Genomic DNA, 17,322 nt, shown 5'->3' with positions numbered 1-17,322 from the left:
TCTTTTTCAAATCTCGAAAATTGAAAATCTTTCACACCTTTCTTATTTGAGAAAATGCTCAACTCGCCATGAAACACACGTTAGGAAATCTTTCTGTTGGCAGTTTGGTCTTGGGTGTTGCCAACAACCACATATCTATGTAGTCTTGACCGAAAGGACCAGTTGAAAAAAGACATTCACATCGAGTGAATCTACCACAACAACAACAACAACAACGAGAATGGATCCATATCACGGGAAAGAACTGAACGGTTGTCCACAACAAAAACCAGATTATTCTTGTGAAGAGTACGAGTTGACAGAATATTATCAACCCAATTCAAGAGGTATTCCCACATATGAACATACTCGAGATTATGAATTATTAGAGAATATGGTTGATTCACTTTCACAACAAACGACTCAACTCTTGATCTCGTCCTCCTCCGAAGAAGAAGAAGATCTTTCATCCAGTCATCCAACAACTTCTCTTGACTTTTCCCATCCTCCCAATGATTCTCTTTCACATGAATCCTCTCCTTCTTGTTCCCGATGGTTCCAAAAATTCAAACATTCCTTTCAAAACTTTCTTCATTCCCAAAGTTATGCTCATCTATTAATGATGACCTCATTGCTTACATTTGGAGGTTTTTGTGTACTCGCTCCTCAACCTATTCGAGCCATGCAACCTGCCATCTTCTCATTGGTAAGATCAGTTGCCATCACGTTGATTCTTTTACCTCTTTCTCTGGTGGTGGATCGAACCTTTTCATTTCGATCACGACGTGTCTTGTCTCGAATTCAAAATCCAATCCTTCGTTTGTGGAAGATGAAAACACCTCCGTGGAAAGTATTTAAACGATTGGTACTGTGTGGATCTATGAATTTATTGAATATCGTCTTGTTTATTGTTGGATTGGATCTTACCAATGCAACCATGGCAGGAATTTTACAACCGTTAGTGGCTGTTGAGGTGTGTTTCATTTCGATTGTATTGAGACGTGAGTCGAGAGGAGTGGTGAAAATTTTGGGAGTTTTCATGTCATGCTTGGGAGCTATTGCCATGGTTGGAGTTTCTACTTTGACTGCTACGAACTCGGAACAAGGTGATGACAAACCAGAGTCTAATGGTACTACTACTTCTTCGAATTCGTTAAGGGAATGGATTCAAACCTTTTCATTCACGATAGGAATGGTCTTAATTCTGCTGAATACTTTAACTCTTGCTCTATATATTGTGTTGTTGAAGAAATTGACCACACGAATTCCCACAGTCACATTAAGTTTATGGACCTATCTTGGTGGATTGTACATTCCATTAATTGCTGCATGTTTTTATATACCTTCCTTTCGATTCTACAAATTGAATGCTCAATCATATATTGGATTAGCGTATGCCATTGTCATTCATGGAGCTTTGAGTTTGATTATAAAATCCAAAGCAGCTGGGTTGACCTCTCCAACTGTGATTGGAATTTATAATACCTTGTCACCCATAGTTACTACATTCATGACTGTATTCATTTCAGGAGAACGAGTTTCACTTTGGAATTTACCTGGAGCTGTTGCCATTGTGGTGGGATTGGTGCTGGTAGTTTTTTCCAAATGGAGAGAAGAAGTAAGAATTCGAAAAGAAACAAAAGATTCAAGCCTGTGATAAAAAGCCATCTTTTGTATCAAATTGTGTGATCCTTTTCCCGTTAACTGGAAAGCCTTAATCATGGAATATAATTATGCTATCAACTGAAATTGTTCGAGCCATAAGAAAAAATATTCCCCCAACCCACAATAAAATTGATCATTTCCTGCATCGAGCGAGCTTGTCCTTGATTCGAGTCGAAAGCCACTACTCCAATTTTCAATCACTTCTGCTCATGAAACGTCGGCCTAAAAGCCCGTTTTTCAGGGTTATCGACTTGAGAAAGCAACTCCACTACAAGGGTGTACCTTATCACACGTTGTGTGCGAGTTTGAAACGACTCATAACGCGACTTGGGTACCTCACAATTCATTCCTCTTGGTTTTCTCTGTTACACCACAAAATTTTGCTTTTCTTGTTGTTATGGAAGAGTACGGACCAACAAAAAATCAATTCACAATTATCAAGCTCACATACCACGAATGAACAAGCAGAGTGGTTCCATTCTAGGGGTTTGGATCCGCATGTTGGCAACAATTCTTGCTGTATCCGTGTTGTGTTCATCATTTTGCTCTCTCGTTGCGCAAGCACATCAGCAGCAGCCCCATCACTCAAAAATTGAACTTGTTCATCATCATCATGAATCTAAACAAACGGAAATACAAACCATACCAATCCACATCAGAGAGCATACAAACATGCCTTCCTCACTCCTCGGATCTAATCATCATTCTGAGTCTTCATGGAAGAAATTGGAGAAAGACTTGCGCCATCCGTTATTACTGAGACAGCTTGAAAAAGTAAAGCAACACCGAGTGCAAGCCTCAAGTAGTGATTTCTCGGTGAGGTACATTCATTTGGCATTAACTCAAAATCCTAATGAAATGATCATTCAATTTCATACGTTCGGATATGATGAAAACAAGGTTGGAAAGCCATTGGCAATTATTGGAAAAAGCGAGCAAGAATTACAATCCAATCCGCAGTGGTATGGAGTTGGAGCAGTCACGACCTCGTATGGAGAGTCGAGTGTCACTGGATTTGATCATGCCATTTTGTTGAATAATTTAACTTTTGACACGACATATTATTATCGGGTTGGATTTGGAAATGTTGTGAATGGAAAACCTGTATTTACTGTTCAATCGGATTCGACTCATTACTTTACAACAAGAAGCAAAGACATTTCTGAGGTCACCATTGTCATCTTTGGTGATATGGGAATTTTCTTTTGTGAATCCAATATTGAGAGAATTTCAAAAATTGTTAAAGATAACACTGGAAATGGAAATTTCTTCATCTACCATGTAGGAGATATCAGCTATGCTGATTCATATCCCGGATTCATGTATCAGTATGTGTGGGATAAATTTTTTGAGCATTGGGAAGGAGTTCAGCCCTATGTGCCTTACATGACTACTGTAGGTAACCATGAGTATGGACCAAGATTAGGACCTGACAAGTAAGTGTTTAGGAATGATAGTTTTAACAAGAATTTTCCAATCTTTTCGTTCTTTTCGATGTTAACAATTCAATTTTAATGTGTGACACATTTAATATGAAATTTAATGAATCCAAAATTCCAACAACAACAAATAGACACTCGTTCGAATACAACTTTACTGCTTACAATCACAAATTTTGGATGCCACTCAGAAATGATACCAAATATGGGCACAATATGTGGTATCATTTCGATTTTGGACCAGTGAGAATTGTAGCGATTGATACAGAGACCAATTATCCCAATGCTCCATTTCAACCAGTTTTCCAAGGAGATCATGTCTCCTATGTCAAGAATGCCATCATGAATGCTAACAGAACTCAAACACCCTTCCTCATGACTGTTGGTCATCGACCAATTTATTCAACTGAAAAAGGATTTTCTGATGCCAACGGCAATGTCGTCGGTGACTCGAAGATATTACAGGAATTATTTGAGAATGATTATAAAAAGTATCGAGTAGATATGGCCATTTGTGGACATGTACATGCGTATGGTAAGTGCTACTCGTGAGTCAATACCATTTTTCATGATCTTATTGTTAAAACATTGTTAAATGAAATATTTATGAAACGTTTACAATTGAAATATTTATGAAACATTTAAACAATTGAAATATCGATTCGTTTGACATTTTTCTCCTTACACAATTTTTTCTGAACAGAGAGACAATATCCAATTTATAATGGAACCATTGAACAAGATCAACTCAAAGATCCACATAATTATATTAATCCACAGGACACCATTTACATTGTAGATGGAAGTGGAGGTAGTTTGGGAGGAATGGATCCAACTCACGATTTCAACACCAACATCAAGTGGAATTACATGAGATATAACAATGATGAAGGATTTGGACTTTTAAAAATTAAGCGTGACTCACTCACGACCTTCACTGTGAATTTCCAACAATTCAACGATCGAGGAGAAGTCATTGATTATTTCACCATGCGCAAAACACAACCTTAATCCATACTGAAATTTCAAATATTTTAATGTCTCCAGTTGGCAGAATATATTAAACAAGTGACGTACATTGAATGCCGAGTCTCTTTCCTCAGACTCATTCGTCACCCCGATTGAGAAAAGAAAGATTTCACATTTCTTTAAAAAAATGAAAAGATCTTTATCTCATAAAACGACTCGATCCTTTCTCTCGTCATTGTTCCATCATCATCATCGTGGCGGAGTTGTTGGACTCTGTAGCCATCCAAAGAACACAACAACTTACATATCCTATCGGATCATCATACTCCTCTCTTCTCTTTTTTTATTTTTCGGATGCTTTGGAAGGATCAGTCTTGCTTTAAAAGAACATGAAACACCAATCATGATTCATCGGGTACAGCAATACATTCCTGGAGCAGCCAATGAAACGGATTATTGTCCATTTACAAATTCCAATAATCAACCTGTGGAGGTAGGTTGAAATAGGTCTGAACGATCAGTTCCGATGACTATTTATGTTGTTGATGATGAAAATTATTGTTCTCTTTCTCGGAATCATGTTTTTGAAACTATATATTGAATTTATGTTGGTGATGATGAAAAAAATATTTGATATAGTGCATGGATTGTTTTTGTTATAATGGATTAAGTTGTTGTTCCAATAAGAATGATAAGCTCATTCAAGTATATTTGGAAGCAAGAATTAATCAAGTAGGTCATTTACAATTATTTTAAATTATACCAATTTCGGAACATTTATTTCTGTAAATTTTTGAAAGACACAATTTCCAAAATGTTTTGAACAATTAAGAAAATTGAAATGTATTGCCTGCTCTCCTTCTTCCTATTTATTTGCTAATTCTTCCATTCAAATCGATCCAGATTCAAACTCGGAAATTTCAACGGTTACGCCAATTATTTGTCAAGATTTTTGTGTAGAACTCGTTTCTGCATGTCAACAAGAAAATGCAACGTATACAGATCCCAATGAAAATAATCAATATGTGAATGTATTTCCATATGATATTACACCACAAGTTTTGTGTGGAATTGAAGTGGTGAATCCTTCTCAAAATTCGTCTTCAGAATCTATGGTGAGAACAAGATGGAATGAGTGGAAATTAATGTTGAAACATTATGTGGATCGTACTTTGAAAGTTCTCTCATCGACAGTGTCCTTCTTCACAAAGAATGATGAATGGTCCATAGAAAATTCTGAACAATTTTCAACTATAACGGTGGATGATATTCCAGTTGGAGTTTCTTTGCATTGTAATGCAAATTTAAACAAATTGCAACATTGTTATCCTGGAACGTCTATGATTGTGGACTCTGCTTTTATGACCTCAATTTTGGTGTTTGTGTGGGTAGTGGGCGTGGCAGTGAGTGCAATTGTTGCTGGTATTGTGTTTATTTGTAAATGGAAAACTAGAAGTTATCAACAAATCATGTAGTTTTTTAGAAACAATTTTTTTACTGTTTTTTCGTTAGATTGGATTCTCCAATTTTCATAGAGCTTTGGCAGAAGTGAAAGTCACAAAAGTGTGTCTTCCAATTAACCACCCAAGGACTACTCCTTTCATAATAAAGTCTATTTGATATTATTAAAAAAGAAGTAACAATTTAAAAAATTCTTAAAGAAAAACTTGGTATTCCTCAAATCGGCAACGTTTTTTTTCAAATATCTGTGTTGTTCGCTACTACAACTTCTAAACGTGACTCTTATATTGAATGTCATAAAAATTCAATGGCTTTTCAATAAAACAAGGACTACATTCCTCTCTCATTCTGAAATAAAATCTAAACAATTGACCATGACACTCGTTCGAATAATACACAGCCTGTCTGCGTTTAAAGAGCATGATTTGAAATAGATCTGGATTGCTTGGAAAAGGTCTTATCGAGCACAGTGTCAAGTTTGAATCAAGCATAGTCGATTTTGGAATTTGTAAATCGTATTTCTTGAATCTCTTGTCCTGTGACATGTAATTAAGGTTATCACCAAGTTGATTTGTTGAAGAGTTGTGAGGAATACAGAATGTTTTCATCTCGAGATATTGAAAATCACGTTTTGTAAAAACAAAGAAGGAATATTAAAGGGTTATGGTGTCAAAACTCCATATTGTAATCATGTTACACAAATCATGTTTTGAAACAGCGATCATTTTACATCAAATAAGTTACACCTTAGTCACACTTGCTAAAAGATTATTCTTCCTTACAAACTATTTGCATGGTTACATTGACGGTTCATAAATTGAAGGTCACAAAACTGCACAGGATTTTCAAGAAAACAAGGACTGCACTCCTCTCTCATTCTGAAATAAAACTGAAACAAACGGCCATAAATCTCACTAGAATAGTACGCACTGCTGTGGTATGTAATGTGTACCATGATCTGAAAAAGATCTGGATTGCTTGGAAAAGGTCTCATTGAGCACAGTGTCAAGTTTGAATCAAGCATAATCGATTTTGGAATTTGTAAATCGTATTTCTTGAATCTCTTGTCCTCTGAAATGTAATTAAGGGTATCACTGAGTTGATTTTTTGACGAATTGCGAGGAAATGGATTTGCAAAACCTCCATTCAAATCTCCATCTTGAATAAATAAAAATTGTGGTTGATTGCTTGTTTTCTTTTGTTTTTTTGATCTCTTTTCATGATGATTTGTGGATGAAGAGGATGCAATTGGATCCTCTCTTGGGAAAACTCTCTTCACTGTCTTCATATTTAAATCAAGAACAATCCAGATAATTTCCTCAGCAAATAAACGATCAAAAGTGGGGTGTTGAACAATGTTGTCATTATTGATTGCATGTGACGATAGTTCTTTGGCAGTAGACTCGACGCCATTGCTCATTCTTCCCATTACTAAATACTTTCCATTCACTAATTTACATGTGTTTAAAGTCTTCATATTTTGTGTGAAATACGTATTAAAATTGGTAAAATTCAACTTCTTTAGCTTGACTTCCTCATTTTCTTTCAACTCATATAATCCAGATGTCAACTCTAGTGGATTACCAGACCACTTAAATTTACTCGAATTATGACTCAGTAAAAAAGCTACTTTGGTTTTGTTAGTTCCCACCATCTCCAGACACTCGTAATATCCATCACTAGAGAATCCTTCTAATTCACAAATAATTTTTACATTTGGCATATCATACTTGCTCGAGCAAAATGTCATCTGACAAAGTTCAAATCTCTGGGAATGGACGTCGTTCTCTGGAAATTTCAGATAAAAGACAGTGTCGCCATTCGTTTCATCCACTACTTGAGGTAAATGGCGCTCAGCCATTACATATAAAAATGAATAATTATTTTGCCCATCAATAGTTATGGAACTCTGATAAATTGAAGAAGGATGGATATGTATGTAAGCTCTTTTCGGATAACGTGGGCTGGCCAAAAAAAGCTCAGCTTTCTGCTTATTCCATTGGGTGATGTAACAAGTTACATCATCGTAATATCCTCCAAACCAGGTATCCTTAAAGAGAAAGATTCTTTCAGGATTGCACTCAAAACCAACCTTTCCCAGTCGCAGAAGGCCAAAGCGAGAGCATGTATAATTATCCCAATCATTCGGAGCTATCTCTTTTTGTTTAAGCACAATCAATAGATGAGAAGGCCTATAGTTCGGAGGTGGCGTCTGAGTAAGATCACAATTCAAGATGTATTTAGGAAATTCTTTGGAAAGGAAGTTTGGACATAACTGTTGAAAAATCACTCCGACCGGCACCAAGCAATAGACTTTACTTCGGTTGACCACATAATGTGCATATTCATAATGATCAAAATCAAATTGTGTTTCAAAAGTATCAATCATGGCAAAATGAGAGTTCTCCTTTGTTCGGAAACGATTTCGTGTGGATGAAAGGTTCTGTTTCTGTCTCGCCATTTTTTTGATGTTGAAGATTTGAGTTTGAGGTTTCATAAATTGAGCAGTTCATTTAAGGCCAGAATATTGTCTCGCAGTGCCTGCGGTTCGAACTTGAACGATCTTGAGGAGCAGATTGTCACATTTATTACTGCTTTTTACTTTGTTTCCACAAGCTAACAATTTTCTTGGCTTTTTGTAAATCCTTATCCTCTTCTTCTGGTTCTTTTTTCACCTTCTTTTGCTTGGACTCATATTCATTGCTTTCTTCATCGTCGTCACTGTTAGCAGCTTCTTGTTTTACTCGTTTCATGCCTTGCTTCTTTTTAGCATTCTCAATATGATGTACTTCACAAGGCAATTTTAGGGTAGCATTGAGAATATCTTGTTCAACTTTTTGTGCTTCTTCCGAAGACAAAAATTCAACCAAAGCTAATCCTGAACCTCTTCCTAAAATCCAAACTGGTGACGATTCTGCAAGCTTGTATCCGTTCAACAATTCCGTCACTTCTTTCTCAGTGACCTTTTCAGAGAGACCAGAAAACATGAGAGCACGAGTGGTGTCGACATTCTTCTTTGGAGATGTTTCAGTGGAGTTGGTCGATGAAGAAGCCAATGATTTTCTTGATGCAGCTTTTTGAAGAGTTGAAGTTTCCAATAGAGAGACTTCAGCAGCAGCCTCCTCTCTATCTTCCTTCACAATCTCTCCACAGTCTGCAATAATTACTCGACTTCTAGGAGTGCCTTCAGTGGTACCTTGACGCTCAATAGCTCTCACTACAGACATGCCTTCAATCACTTGTCCAAAGACGACATGCTTGCCGTCTGCATAATGGGGTGTGAGGTCATGTCATTTGTCCAATGTTGAATTGGGATTGTTGTGTATTACAATGAATATTTTCATGACAATGGGTGCAATATTACAGTTGTTGAATTGGCAAATTTAAAAGTGATGACGTGCAAATTTAAAAACGATAAAGATATCACAAATGAAATAATCTTAATTTTGCTCATGCACACTCCCATGCACTTACCTAACCAGTTTGTTTTTGCTGTAGTAATAAAGAATTGACTTCCATTTGTATTTTTTCCAGAATTTGCCATAGACAATAAACCAGTCTGTCATCGTCCAGTATTGAATGAAAAATGTTTGAAAAATGTTGTGTGAAAAATTCAATGAAATCGACATGATGTCATTCACCGAGCAATTAATGACAAGTACATGACAATCAGCAACAATATGTGAAATAACCTCTCAAAACATACCTTATTATGTTTAACTTTAAAATTTTCGTCAGCAAATTGTCTTCCATACATGGAATCGCTTCCTGTTCCGTTTCCATTGATGATATCACCTCCTTGAATCATAAAATTAGGAATAATTCGATGGAATGAGACTCCCTTAAAGTGGAATTTCTTATTTGGAAAATTCTTTGACATTCCTAGCTCTCCTGTACAAAGGCAACGGAAATTTTCACAAGTCTTTGGTACAATATCATTGAATAACTCCATCACAATACGACCAGCAGGTTTTCCTCCGATGGTTATTTCAAAGAAGACCTTTGGTCTGTTGCTGTTTTTGCTGGAAGATGAGCCGATATTCAATTTAGAAGAATTTAAAACAGAAGTATTGGCTGATGAAAGGGATTTGCGAGAGGACATGATGACAATATTTTTTATGAATTCAAAAAAATTGTTAACAACAAGAAACGGCGCGAGACCATGGTTTGGCTTGGTGTTTTTTTGCTCTCCAGTTAAAACCACTTTCCGTCCTGACCTATCTCACCTTTGAGTACCCGAGGGGAGTTTAATTTCCACTCCACCCAACCACCTCTCTACCGTTCAACGAATACGTATCTACTACTTCCAGTATTTTAAAACAAATATTGAGCCTGCGAAATATAAGAATAAACACTAATTTCAAAGTCTGGTTTCTAATTCATGGAGGTTTCGATCGAGATGCTGTGACCAATTCAGGTGAATTAAAGAAGTCTCTCTGGTGAGCAACCTAATTGCCAATTTCAAATAATTTCATTGTTTTGAGTCAATTTCAAACAGTGCGTACCAAAAATGGCGAAAATTTGTAAAAGCGCTCAACCGTATTAAAATGTACTTATTTGGACGTAACAGAAGAAACAACAAGTAAAAAAAATGAACAAGAGCATTGTACCAGGTAGGTCTTTCATTGTGTATTTTTGGGCATGGATGCCAATACTTATTCCTTGTTTTGCTTTTCGTCGTGTTCATTCATACAACGAAACTTAATTCCATCACTATCGTATTGGTGTCTGCCAACTCTGAAATGTGTTTGTTTTGCTCACCTCTCCTAACAGCCTCAAAACAACTCGTGAAATTGATCAAGAGAAATCCAAACACTGTGTTTGTTCCTTCGGCTAACGCTGGAGTCAGATTCCTCCACATTCAAAACAAGACACCAGGCTTCTTTGATCAAGTTTCTGGAATTTACTCTACACCAGGCTTCAAGCTCTCCATGAAACCTTTGGAGTTCCGTGGTGGCCAACCTTTGTGGTATACCAACTTTTTGGGTGGTATCATTATTGCCATCCCAGTTGCTGCTGGTATTTTCTTCTCTCTCTTCTCATTGTTCTGGTACACTTTCTTTGATTCACAAACTACCTTGTCGAGATCCAACCCTCATCCTTTCCTCATGGTTAAGAATGGAGCTGACTCTCAAGCCTCAGTGAACCCACTCTTCAGATTCTGCTATCCATTCGGTCCTCAAGCTTCCGATTTCAAGACCTTGTTCCAAAACGAACTGAACAGAGCAAAGAACAAGCAAATCTAAGAGAGCCCTCTTGATGTCAAATACCGAATAGTGTACGGGGCCAAATAAACACTACGCTAGTAGGGTGTATTTCATTCAATTGTAAATGTTACTAACTTGAATAAAGCCTACATCAGTTTTCATGATTAGCACGATATTGTTGTGGAAGAACGTTGGCTTTCAAGTTGTTGTTTCTTTTTTCTGCTGATAGTGTTTTCGTCGCCTAACCCTAGTATGAAGGCAAATTGGCCCTGTCATCGGCCCTCAAAGGCACAAATCGGCACGATTGAGGCGCTGGCTCCGATTGAGGAGGAGAAATTGAAAGTGTTGTTTGACACATTTATATATGACATGCACTTTTGCTACACACACGATCGGAGAGTCACTACACGTTTTCGCCTCCTTTTGGCTGGTTGGTGGGATAATTGATGCCATCCACAGGCGACTTTTGAAGGTTGGGCAACATTAACAATTTTGCCCACCCCAATACAGAATCTTCAGGAGTGGCCAAACCATACACTTGCTGTATGTTACTCTTCATTCCAATATTGTATGGATTGTCAGAACCTCCAGACTTACTTCTCACGGCCTTCATTTTGTTAAATTGGAATTCAATCGTGGTTTGATTGGTCAACACAAGATACACATGCCATCCTGTGAAAGTAGTCATGGTGAGTCCAAGAGAACCTGAGAGAACCATCACAAATGTCAGCCATCCACTCCATGTTGCGTACAGGATGGGATCTGGTGTGTAGAAACCAAACACTCCAAGTGAAATCATGACAAAATTGTACAATGCAGCAAGAGCTAAAAATCCAATAAATCCAACAAAGTATTTGTGATTTTGAAGTCCAACACCTGAATGTTTTTGTTGTTGTTGCAACGACAAGTGAAATTTGTAGTTCATATGACATGCGTGATGCATCACGAACGATTATCATTATCAACTATTCACACACAACGCCACATCATGCAAAAACACTTACAATTATTTAACCATGGACAATGATGATCCATTCTCAACACACAAACATCACAAATATGGCAATGATGAGCTCGAATGGGTTTTGGTTGTTGACACCGTCCACACCACTTGCTCCAATTTTTTCCTGGCACAGATTTTGTATCATTTCTAAAGGTCTCCACATTATCGAGAGAATCAACCCATTCTTTTGGAGTCACACCTGGACTCACTCGAACGCATTGAACATAGTTAAATGAAATTGAAAGTGCTATATACAATCCAAGGAGTAAATGAAATGTGTAGGTCCACATTTGTGTGTTCATCATGGGCAATGTCACTGCAAAGTAAAAATAAAAATTTAAAGATAAGAGAACCACAGCAACCATCACCATGAAAAGTCCAAATATTCTCATGCAATATTTTGCACCTTTCAAAACAATAAATCCAAATTTTGAATCATAGAGCGAATCGAGTGGAGACATGCTCACTCTCTTATCTTCCAATTTATCAAAGAAATTTTGAGAATCTACAGACAATTGTGTAACCTTGTTCCCGATCCCAGCCAAAGGTGATGTTATAGTCTGATCCGAAGGTTGGGAAGAATCAGAATTCATCAACAAGGGTTTCTTTTCAAATTCCGAAGATCGGTTATTCAATCTATTTCCCATCATCACTCCCGAGTTGCCATAAGAACGATGAGATTCATCATCCTCTTCTTCCTGGTGCAAGGGATGTTCCGACGATTCATGATGATGAATGGAATGATGTTGAATAATTTCAATTTCTTGCTCGTCTTGATTCACGTTGTTTGCTGCGGGCAATGAAGACATTTTTTTTGTAAACTCGACGCGAAAAAAATGACTCAACAACAAACCATCAAAGAACTCATAAACCACCTAGAACAACAACAACAACAAATCAAAGAACTGCAAGACGCTGTTAAGACGCTCACACAAACAGTACAGCAATTAATTGAAGTTACAAAACCAACTCAACCAAAACCTGAACCAACCATCAAAATTTCTCAAGCTCAAAATGAAGCGCAAAAAATTCACCCTCAACCTGAACCAACCCAACAACCAAAACAGGAAACTAAACATTTAGAAACTCCTCAACTCAAAATTGAACATACTGGTCAACCCAAGAACAAAACTAATTCAATCTCAATCTACTCGGACAGCAATATCTCATCCTCATTTGTTAAATTTATTCTAAAAAGATTTGAATCAGTCATTGAACACTGGTACATCCCAGACAGCAAGACCAACACTCTCAATTTAGTCATTCAAAATGCCGAAACTCAACAACAAATACTAAAGAAACTTAATTCACCAGCCATGACAGAAAAAACACAAACAAAATATTTCGCTTCACCAATGATTTTTACATCATCTCCAACAACATTAATAGCCAAAGAAAAATCAATTTCGAACATCGAAACTCTCATCAAGTACTCAATCAACCAAAAGAAATGTAGAATTGAACAAATGTGCCTAACATTCAATCCTCGAGAAACCTTGTACAAACTTAAAATTAACTTTGATTCCAAGAATCCCAACACTGAATTGATTGAACAAGGATTTGAAATTATCAAAAGAAAGCAAGAAACGCACATAGCAAATTGCATACTTCCTGAATCAACAAGTGAACTTGCAATTACCAAAGCAATTAAAACACTATGCAAGAACACAACCATCAAATTCGAAAAAGAGAGACTCAGTATTAAGAAAAAGGTAAAAGATACCTACTCATACCTAATTGTTGAATACAAGCTTAATGACATCAATGAATTGAATAGACTAACCTCAACAAGATTTATTTGCTCCACAGAATTGAAACCAATTTCAAGACAGTTCAAGCCAAAGTCAACCGCATGAACGTGCGTTTAATAGTTTTACCAGCACCAATGGTGCTAACAATAAACTAATTAGATTTTTTTTGTAAACTTTCAAAACGATGGGCAGGATGATGGAACGTATGCTTTTGGAAGATGGATAGAAAGGGCGAGTATTTGACATGTCATTCCAACATGTTTTTCATCAATGAATTTTGGAGCGAAACTCGATTGGAGTCAAACTCTGGTTGCGTTAATGTTCTATTTGTAATTTAATAATTACATTAAAGAAAAATGTTATCCATGGAGGCTTCATCAACTTTTCATGATTTATATTCCTTCGGAATTCAAGTTTTGAATACCAAAGATACAGATGAAAAAGTTAATCTCTCATTTCTCGCTCAACAACTTTATGAAGATGGAAAAATACGTGTGAGGCCTTTGGATCCCAATGAAATGGTAAAAGTGAGACCTCCGAGTGTTCCGGCTCGTCCCGATAATATCACCATTGTTCATCCGAAACAATTACATAAAAGAGGAGCAGGAACTGTGGAAAATAGAGCAGCTTTGATTCAGTAAGTTGGAGAATTTGTGTTGAACAGGAAATGATTTATCAAATTAATGAACAATTTATTAATATTAATTTCTTTTACATCAATTTGTTGATTGTGAACGACACGTTGATATGACACAATATGGAATATAATGATAATTTTAAATGAATGGGATCTTGAAAATTGAACTATTTGATCACGCCTCTCAAATAATCATTTTAAATCTCTTTTAAATTATACACTTGATCTAATGTAGTTCCATTTGTCATATGGAATCTTACGCTATTGATTTGAGTTGGGACATTTTATGTCGATTCGCAATTCTCGATTATTTACCTGACGAATTTCTCATTGATTGGTTTTATGTTGCATTGGATGAATGTCGACATTTCAAAATGTTAAGCAAACGATTGACAGAATTAGCAAGTTTTTATGGTCAGTTCCCAGCACATGGAGGATTATGGGCAGCCGCTACTGCCACTGAAAATGATGTCATGTTACGTTTATGTATTTTACACACAGTTCATGAGGCACGTGGCTTGGACATGACCCCAAACAATATTCGAAGATTGAGAGAAGCCAAAGATTTTGAAAGTGCTGACTTGTTGAATGTAATATTGGAAGAAGAAGTGAGTCATGTGCAGAAAGGAGTGAAATGGTTCAAGTTTTGTTGTGCCCATGCCATTCGAGAGGAACGAAGAAAGAACAGAGAAGAAATGCAACAACAAGATAGCACACAAGAGGAGGAAGTGGACGAGAATTTAATTCGACAACGATTTCATCATTTGGTGCGAAACCATACAGCCACAGGAGTGTTGCGTCCACCGTTCAATCATGAGTTGAGATTGAAAGCAGGATTCACAAAGGACTGGTATGAACCTCTCATTCCTAGTGATGAGACAAATGCATCTCCTTCACTAGCAACTACAAGCAATGATGAAGAAGAAGTCATTCATTAGTGAGTTCAGTAACTTTGAAAATTTACTGCCATGTAAAAGTAGGTAAAGGTAACGAATCCTTGCTTTGAGGAGTTAAATAAGTCAATGTTTCGTTGTGTTCCAGAAGTTTGTTGATATGTTCTTCAGTAATCATTGAATTTCCTTCCAAATTCAAAGCATACAAATGTATCAAATTATTCCGTACAGTTGAAGTGGGGTTGCCAATTTCTACTTTGGTTAAATGAGCTAGCAATAATAAAGGTCCAACATTGTTATGTTTCAAATTCAGTAATTCAAGCTGATTCATATTCAAAAATATTGGTTCCAAATGATAATCTTCAAGATTGCAATATGGAAGCTCTAAATGAGTAATGGATCGTGATTGTGCAAGACATTCAATAACATAGCGCTTTTCGTCGTCGTTATCATGTGAATCAAACTCGACATGATTCAAAATGAGCCACCTCAGTGTATGACACCGACCCAGCACGTCACACTTTTCTGAATCCAGTTTCACATTCGAAAATTTAAGCTTTCTAATATTGTACCAAGCCAATGATGTATCAAAGCAATTCCAATATTCAAAACATTGAGAGAATTGAGTTTCATTGTTCACTCGAAAATCAATGTCAATTTCTTGTAAGTCTTTAACTCTGTATTTGAGCAACGTTAATAGCATGGATTGGTCAATAATTATTTGTCCATCTTTTTTGATGCTCATTGAGATGCTTTTTAAATTGGGTATTTTCACCTGTGGTGATGGTGTGTGGTGAGTTTTTTCATCCTTGTTGATTCCATTGAGAGCAATATAATTTGTCTCATCATGCAATGAAAAGGCCTCTTCTACAACAAGTAAAATATCACTACTGTCGCATGAGAGTACACCAACATTCATTTCTAACTTCTCCAAGGAAGATAGTTGCGAAATGTCGTTCCATAAGCCTTTCCAAAACACGTCGCATGTTTTCGAGTTAAATGAAAAACAAATGTCCATACTCAAGCTTTTTAGACAAGTGGATGAATGTTTCGAATAATATTCTATTAACGGGCCTAAGGGAGAGGTAGTATAGGTCGAGGAACTATTTACATGAAATCCCTTGATTGTTAGAGACTCTAGATTTGGAAAATGTGGTAGAAAATTTGTCGCCATGATGTTCAGCGTTTCCCAGAAATGATGAGTGGATTCACGGGACACGATCCATTCCAATTTTGTCACAAAATTATAGTGACAATTAGGGCCAAGAGATGAGGAACTTGTTGCAGAATGGACGAGTTCTTGTGTGCATGCATTAGTTGTCATGGACTCGTAGTGTTCAGGAAGAATAATGGCTTCACAATTTCTCAGCAATGGACAAATACATTTGTCATGATTCCATATCATGTATTTAAGTAAATCATAATCTAGCTTCACTTTCAATTCCTCTAATTGTGTGCAATAGGTTTTCAACTGAGTGGACCAATTTTTGAGAAGTTGGAGAGTCGTTAAGGAGTGGCGATCGTCGTTGGAGTGCTGCTGGGATAGCATTTTTCGTTTCTTGTGTTTTCTATCGAACTCTGTTTCTTGCTCGTCCTTGTCATGATCGACATTATTTACGGAAACATTGTTCGAGTGGTGATTACTATCAGTGCAGCTCAGTACTTCTTGGTAATTTCTCTGAGGAATTGAAAAGTAAAAATTCTCAGAAGAACCTCCGTTTTGGCAATGAATAGACTTGGCCTTACTCCACAATATTCTCACGAGATGGACGTCAAACAAAGAGTCAAACTTGATAGTAACATGTTTGGATGTTTCTAAATAAATACGAAAATGATGAAATATTTGTCGAATTTTCAACTTGTTCTCACAATCAAACTTTCCGTAAATAAGTCTAACAATGCATTTTTCAATTTCAGCAAGAGAACACTCATCCAATTTGGCCTTCTTTTCCGATCCGCTCATGCAATAGAGGGACGGGCATGTCCGGGGTGAAATTTCTAAAATTGAATAGCTTAATATATGCAGTTTCAATTGTACAGAACTCAATGGTCTCAATGATGATGGTTCTGATACCAAAGTAAGGTTATTGGACGCACCGTTCAAATGATCGAGCAAATATCTCAAATTATGATTGTACTCTTGAAAGTTTTTCCCATGATTCGTCAAATAAAGACCAATTAATTTACTCTTCATCATCGGGAATCAATGTATTGACTGTTAATGTATAATTTATCAGAAAAGAAATATATTTGCAAGGTATCGGAAAGTAGTTTTCAAGCTTGCTCTCACAGTATCATTAGATCGCAATGATGGTGAT

General features: G+C 36.7%; 10 protein-coding genes across 10 annotated transcripts; 6 read left to right on the top strand and 4 right to left on the bottom strand.

Annotated features, from left to right (window-relative positions):
• Nucleotides 1-220: 220 nt before the first annotated feature.
• On the top strand, nucleotides 221-1,636 carry C9374_013166 (uncharacterized protein; the record flags this gene model as incomplete). Its single annotated transcript, XM_044689012.1, has 1 exon — nucleotides 221-1,636. The coding sequence occupies one exon, from the start codon at nucleotides 221-223 to the stop codon at nucleotides 1,634-1,636; it is 1,416 nt and encodes a 471-aa protein (XP_044541977.1).
• Nucleotides 1,637-2,316: 680 nt separating this feature from the next.
• Nucleotides 2,317-4,094, top strand: C9374_013165 (uncharacterized protein; the record flags this gene model as incomplete). The annotated part of the gene is made up of 3 exons (XM_044689011.1): nucleotides 2,317-3,080; nucleotides 3,218-3,618; nucleotides 3,787-4,094. The coding sequence occupies 3 exons, from the start codon at nucleotides 2,317-2,319 to the stop codon at nucleotides 4,092-4,094; spliced, it is 1,473 nt and encodes a 490-aa protein (XP_044541976.1).
• A 361-nt stretch (nucleotides 4,095-4,455) lies between these two features.
• C9374_013164 (uncharacterized protein) lies at nucleotides 4,456-5,527 on the top strand (the record flags this gene model as incomplete). The annotated part of the gene is made up of 3 exons (XM_044689010.1): nucleotides 4,456-4,545; nucleotides 4,692-4,784; nucleotides 4,853-5,527. 3 exons carry the CDS (start codon nucleotides 4,456-4,458, stop codon nucleotides 5,525-5,527), a joined length of 858 nt encoding a protein of 285 aa, XP_044541975.1.
• A 764-nt stretch (nucleotides 5,528-6,291) lies between these two features.
• Nucleotides 6,292-7,974, bottom strand: C9374_013163 (uncharacterized protein; the record flags this gene model as incomplete). The annotated part of the gene is made up of 1 exon (XM_044689009.1): nucleotides 6,292-7,974. The coding sequence occupies one exon, from the start codon at nucleotides 7,972-7,974 to the stop codon at nucleotides 6,292-6,294; it is 1,683 nt and encodes a 560-aa protein (XP_044541974.1).
• Nucleotides 7,975-8,101: 127 nt separating this feature from the next.
• Nucleotides 8,102-9,615, bottom strand: C9374_013162 (uncharacterized protein; the record flags this gene model as incomplete). The annotated part of the gene is made up of 3 exons (XM_044689008.1): nucleotides 8,102-8,778; nucleotides 8,988-9,072; nucleotides 9,220-9,615. 3 exons carry the CDS (start codon nucleotides 9,613-9,615, stop codon nucleotides 8,102-8,104), a joined length of 1,158 nt encoding a protein of 385 aa, XP_044541973.1.
• A 489-nt stretch (nucleotides 9,616-10,104) lies between these two features.
• C9374_013161 (uncharacterized protein) lies at nucleotides 10,105-10,759 on the top strand (the record flags this gene model as incomplete). The annotated part of the gene is made up of 2 exons (XM_044689007.1): nucleotides 10,105-10,126; nucleotides 10,287-10,759. The coding sequence occupies 2 exons, from the start codon at nucleotides 10,105-10,107 to the stop codon at nucleotides 10,757-10,759; spliced, it is 495 nt and encodes a 164-aa protein (XP_044541972.1).
• Nucleotides 10,760-11,123: 364 nt separating this feature from the next.
• On the bottom strand, nucleotides 11,124-12,370 carry C9374_013160 (uncharacterized protein; the record flags this gene model as incomplete). The annotated part of the gene is made up of 2 exons (XM_044689006.1): nucleotides 11,124-11,596; nucleotides 11,725-12,370. 2 exons carry the CDS (start codon nucleotides 12,368-12,370, stop codon nucleotides 11,124-11,126), a joined length of 1,119 nt encoding a protein of 372 aa, XP_044541971.1.
• A 189-nt stretch (nucleotides 12,371-12,559) lies between these two features.
• C9374_013159 (uncharacterized protein) lies at nucleotides 12,560-13,579 on the top strand (the record flags this gene model as incomplete). The annotated part of the gene is made up of 1 exon (XM_044689005.1): nucleotides 12,560-13,579. One exon carries the CDS (start codon nucleotides 12,560-12,562, stop codon nucleotides 13,577-13,579), a length of 1,020 nt encoding a protein of 339 aa, XP_044541970.1.
• A 251-nt stretch (nucleotides 13,580-13,830) lies between these two features.
• Nucleotides 13,831-15,049, top strand: C9374_013158 (uncharacterized protein; the record flags this gene model as incomplete). Its single annotated transcript, XM_044689004.1, has 2 exons — nucleotides 13,831-14,111; nucleotides 14,347-15,049. The coding sequence occupies 2 exons, from the start codon at nucleotides 13,831-13,833 to the stop codon at nucleotides 15,047-15,049; spliced, it is 984 nt and encodes a 327-aa protein (XP_044541969.1).
• Nucleotides 15,050-15,071: 22 nt separating this feature from the next.
• On the bottom strand, nucleotides 15,072-17,198 carry C9374_013157 (uncharacterized protein; the record flags this gene model as incomplete). The annotated part of the gene is made up of 1 exon (XM_044689002.1): nucleotides 15,072-17,198. The coding sequence occupies one exon, from the start codon at nucleotides 17,196-17,198 to the stop codon at nucleotides 15,072-15,074; it is 2,127 nt and encodes a 708-aa protein (XP_044541968.1).
• Between the last annotated feature and the right edge of the window lie 124 nt (nucleotides 17,199-17,322).

This window comes from Naegleria lovaniensis (genome assembly GCF_003324165.1).
Source record: "Naegleria lovaniensis strain ATCC 30569 chromosome Unknown tig067, whole genome shotgun sequence".
NCBI classification, from domain to species: domain Eukaryota; phylum Heterolobosea; class Eutetramitea; order Acrasida; family Naegleriidae; genus Naegleria; species Naegleria lovaniensis.
The sequence above is the reverse complement of the archived record's forward strand: the minus strand, read 5'-3'. Positions and strand labels throughout refer to the sequence as shown.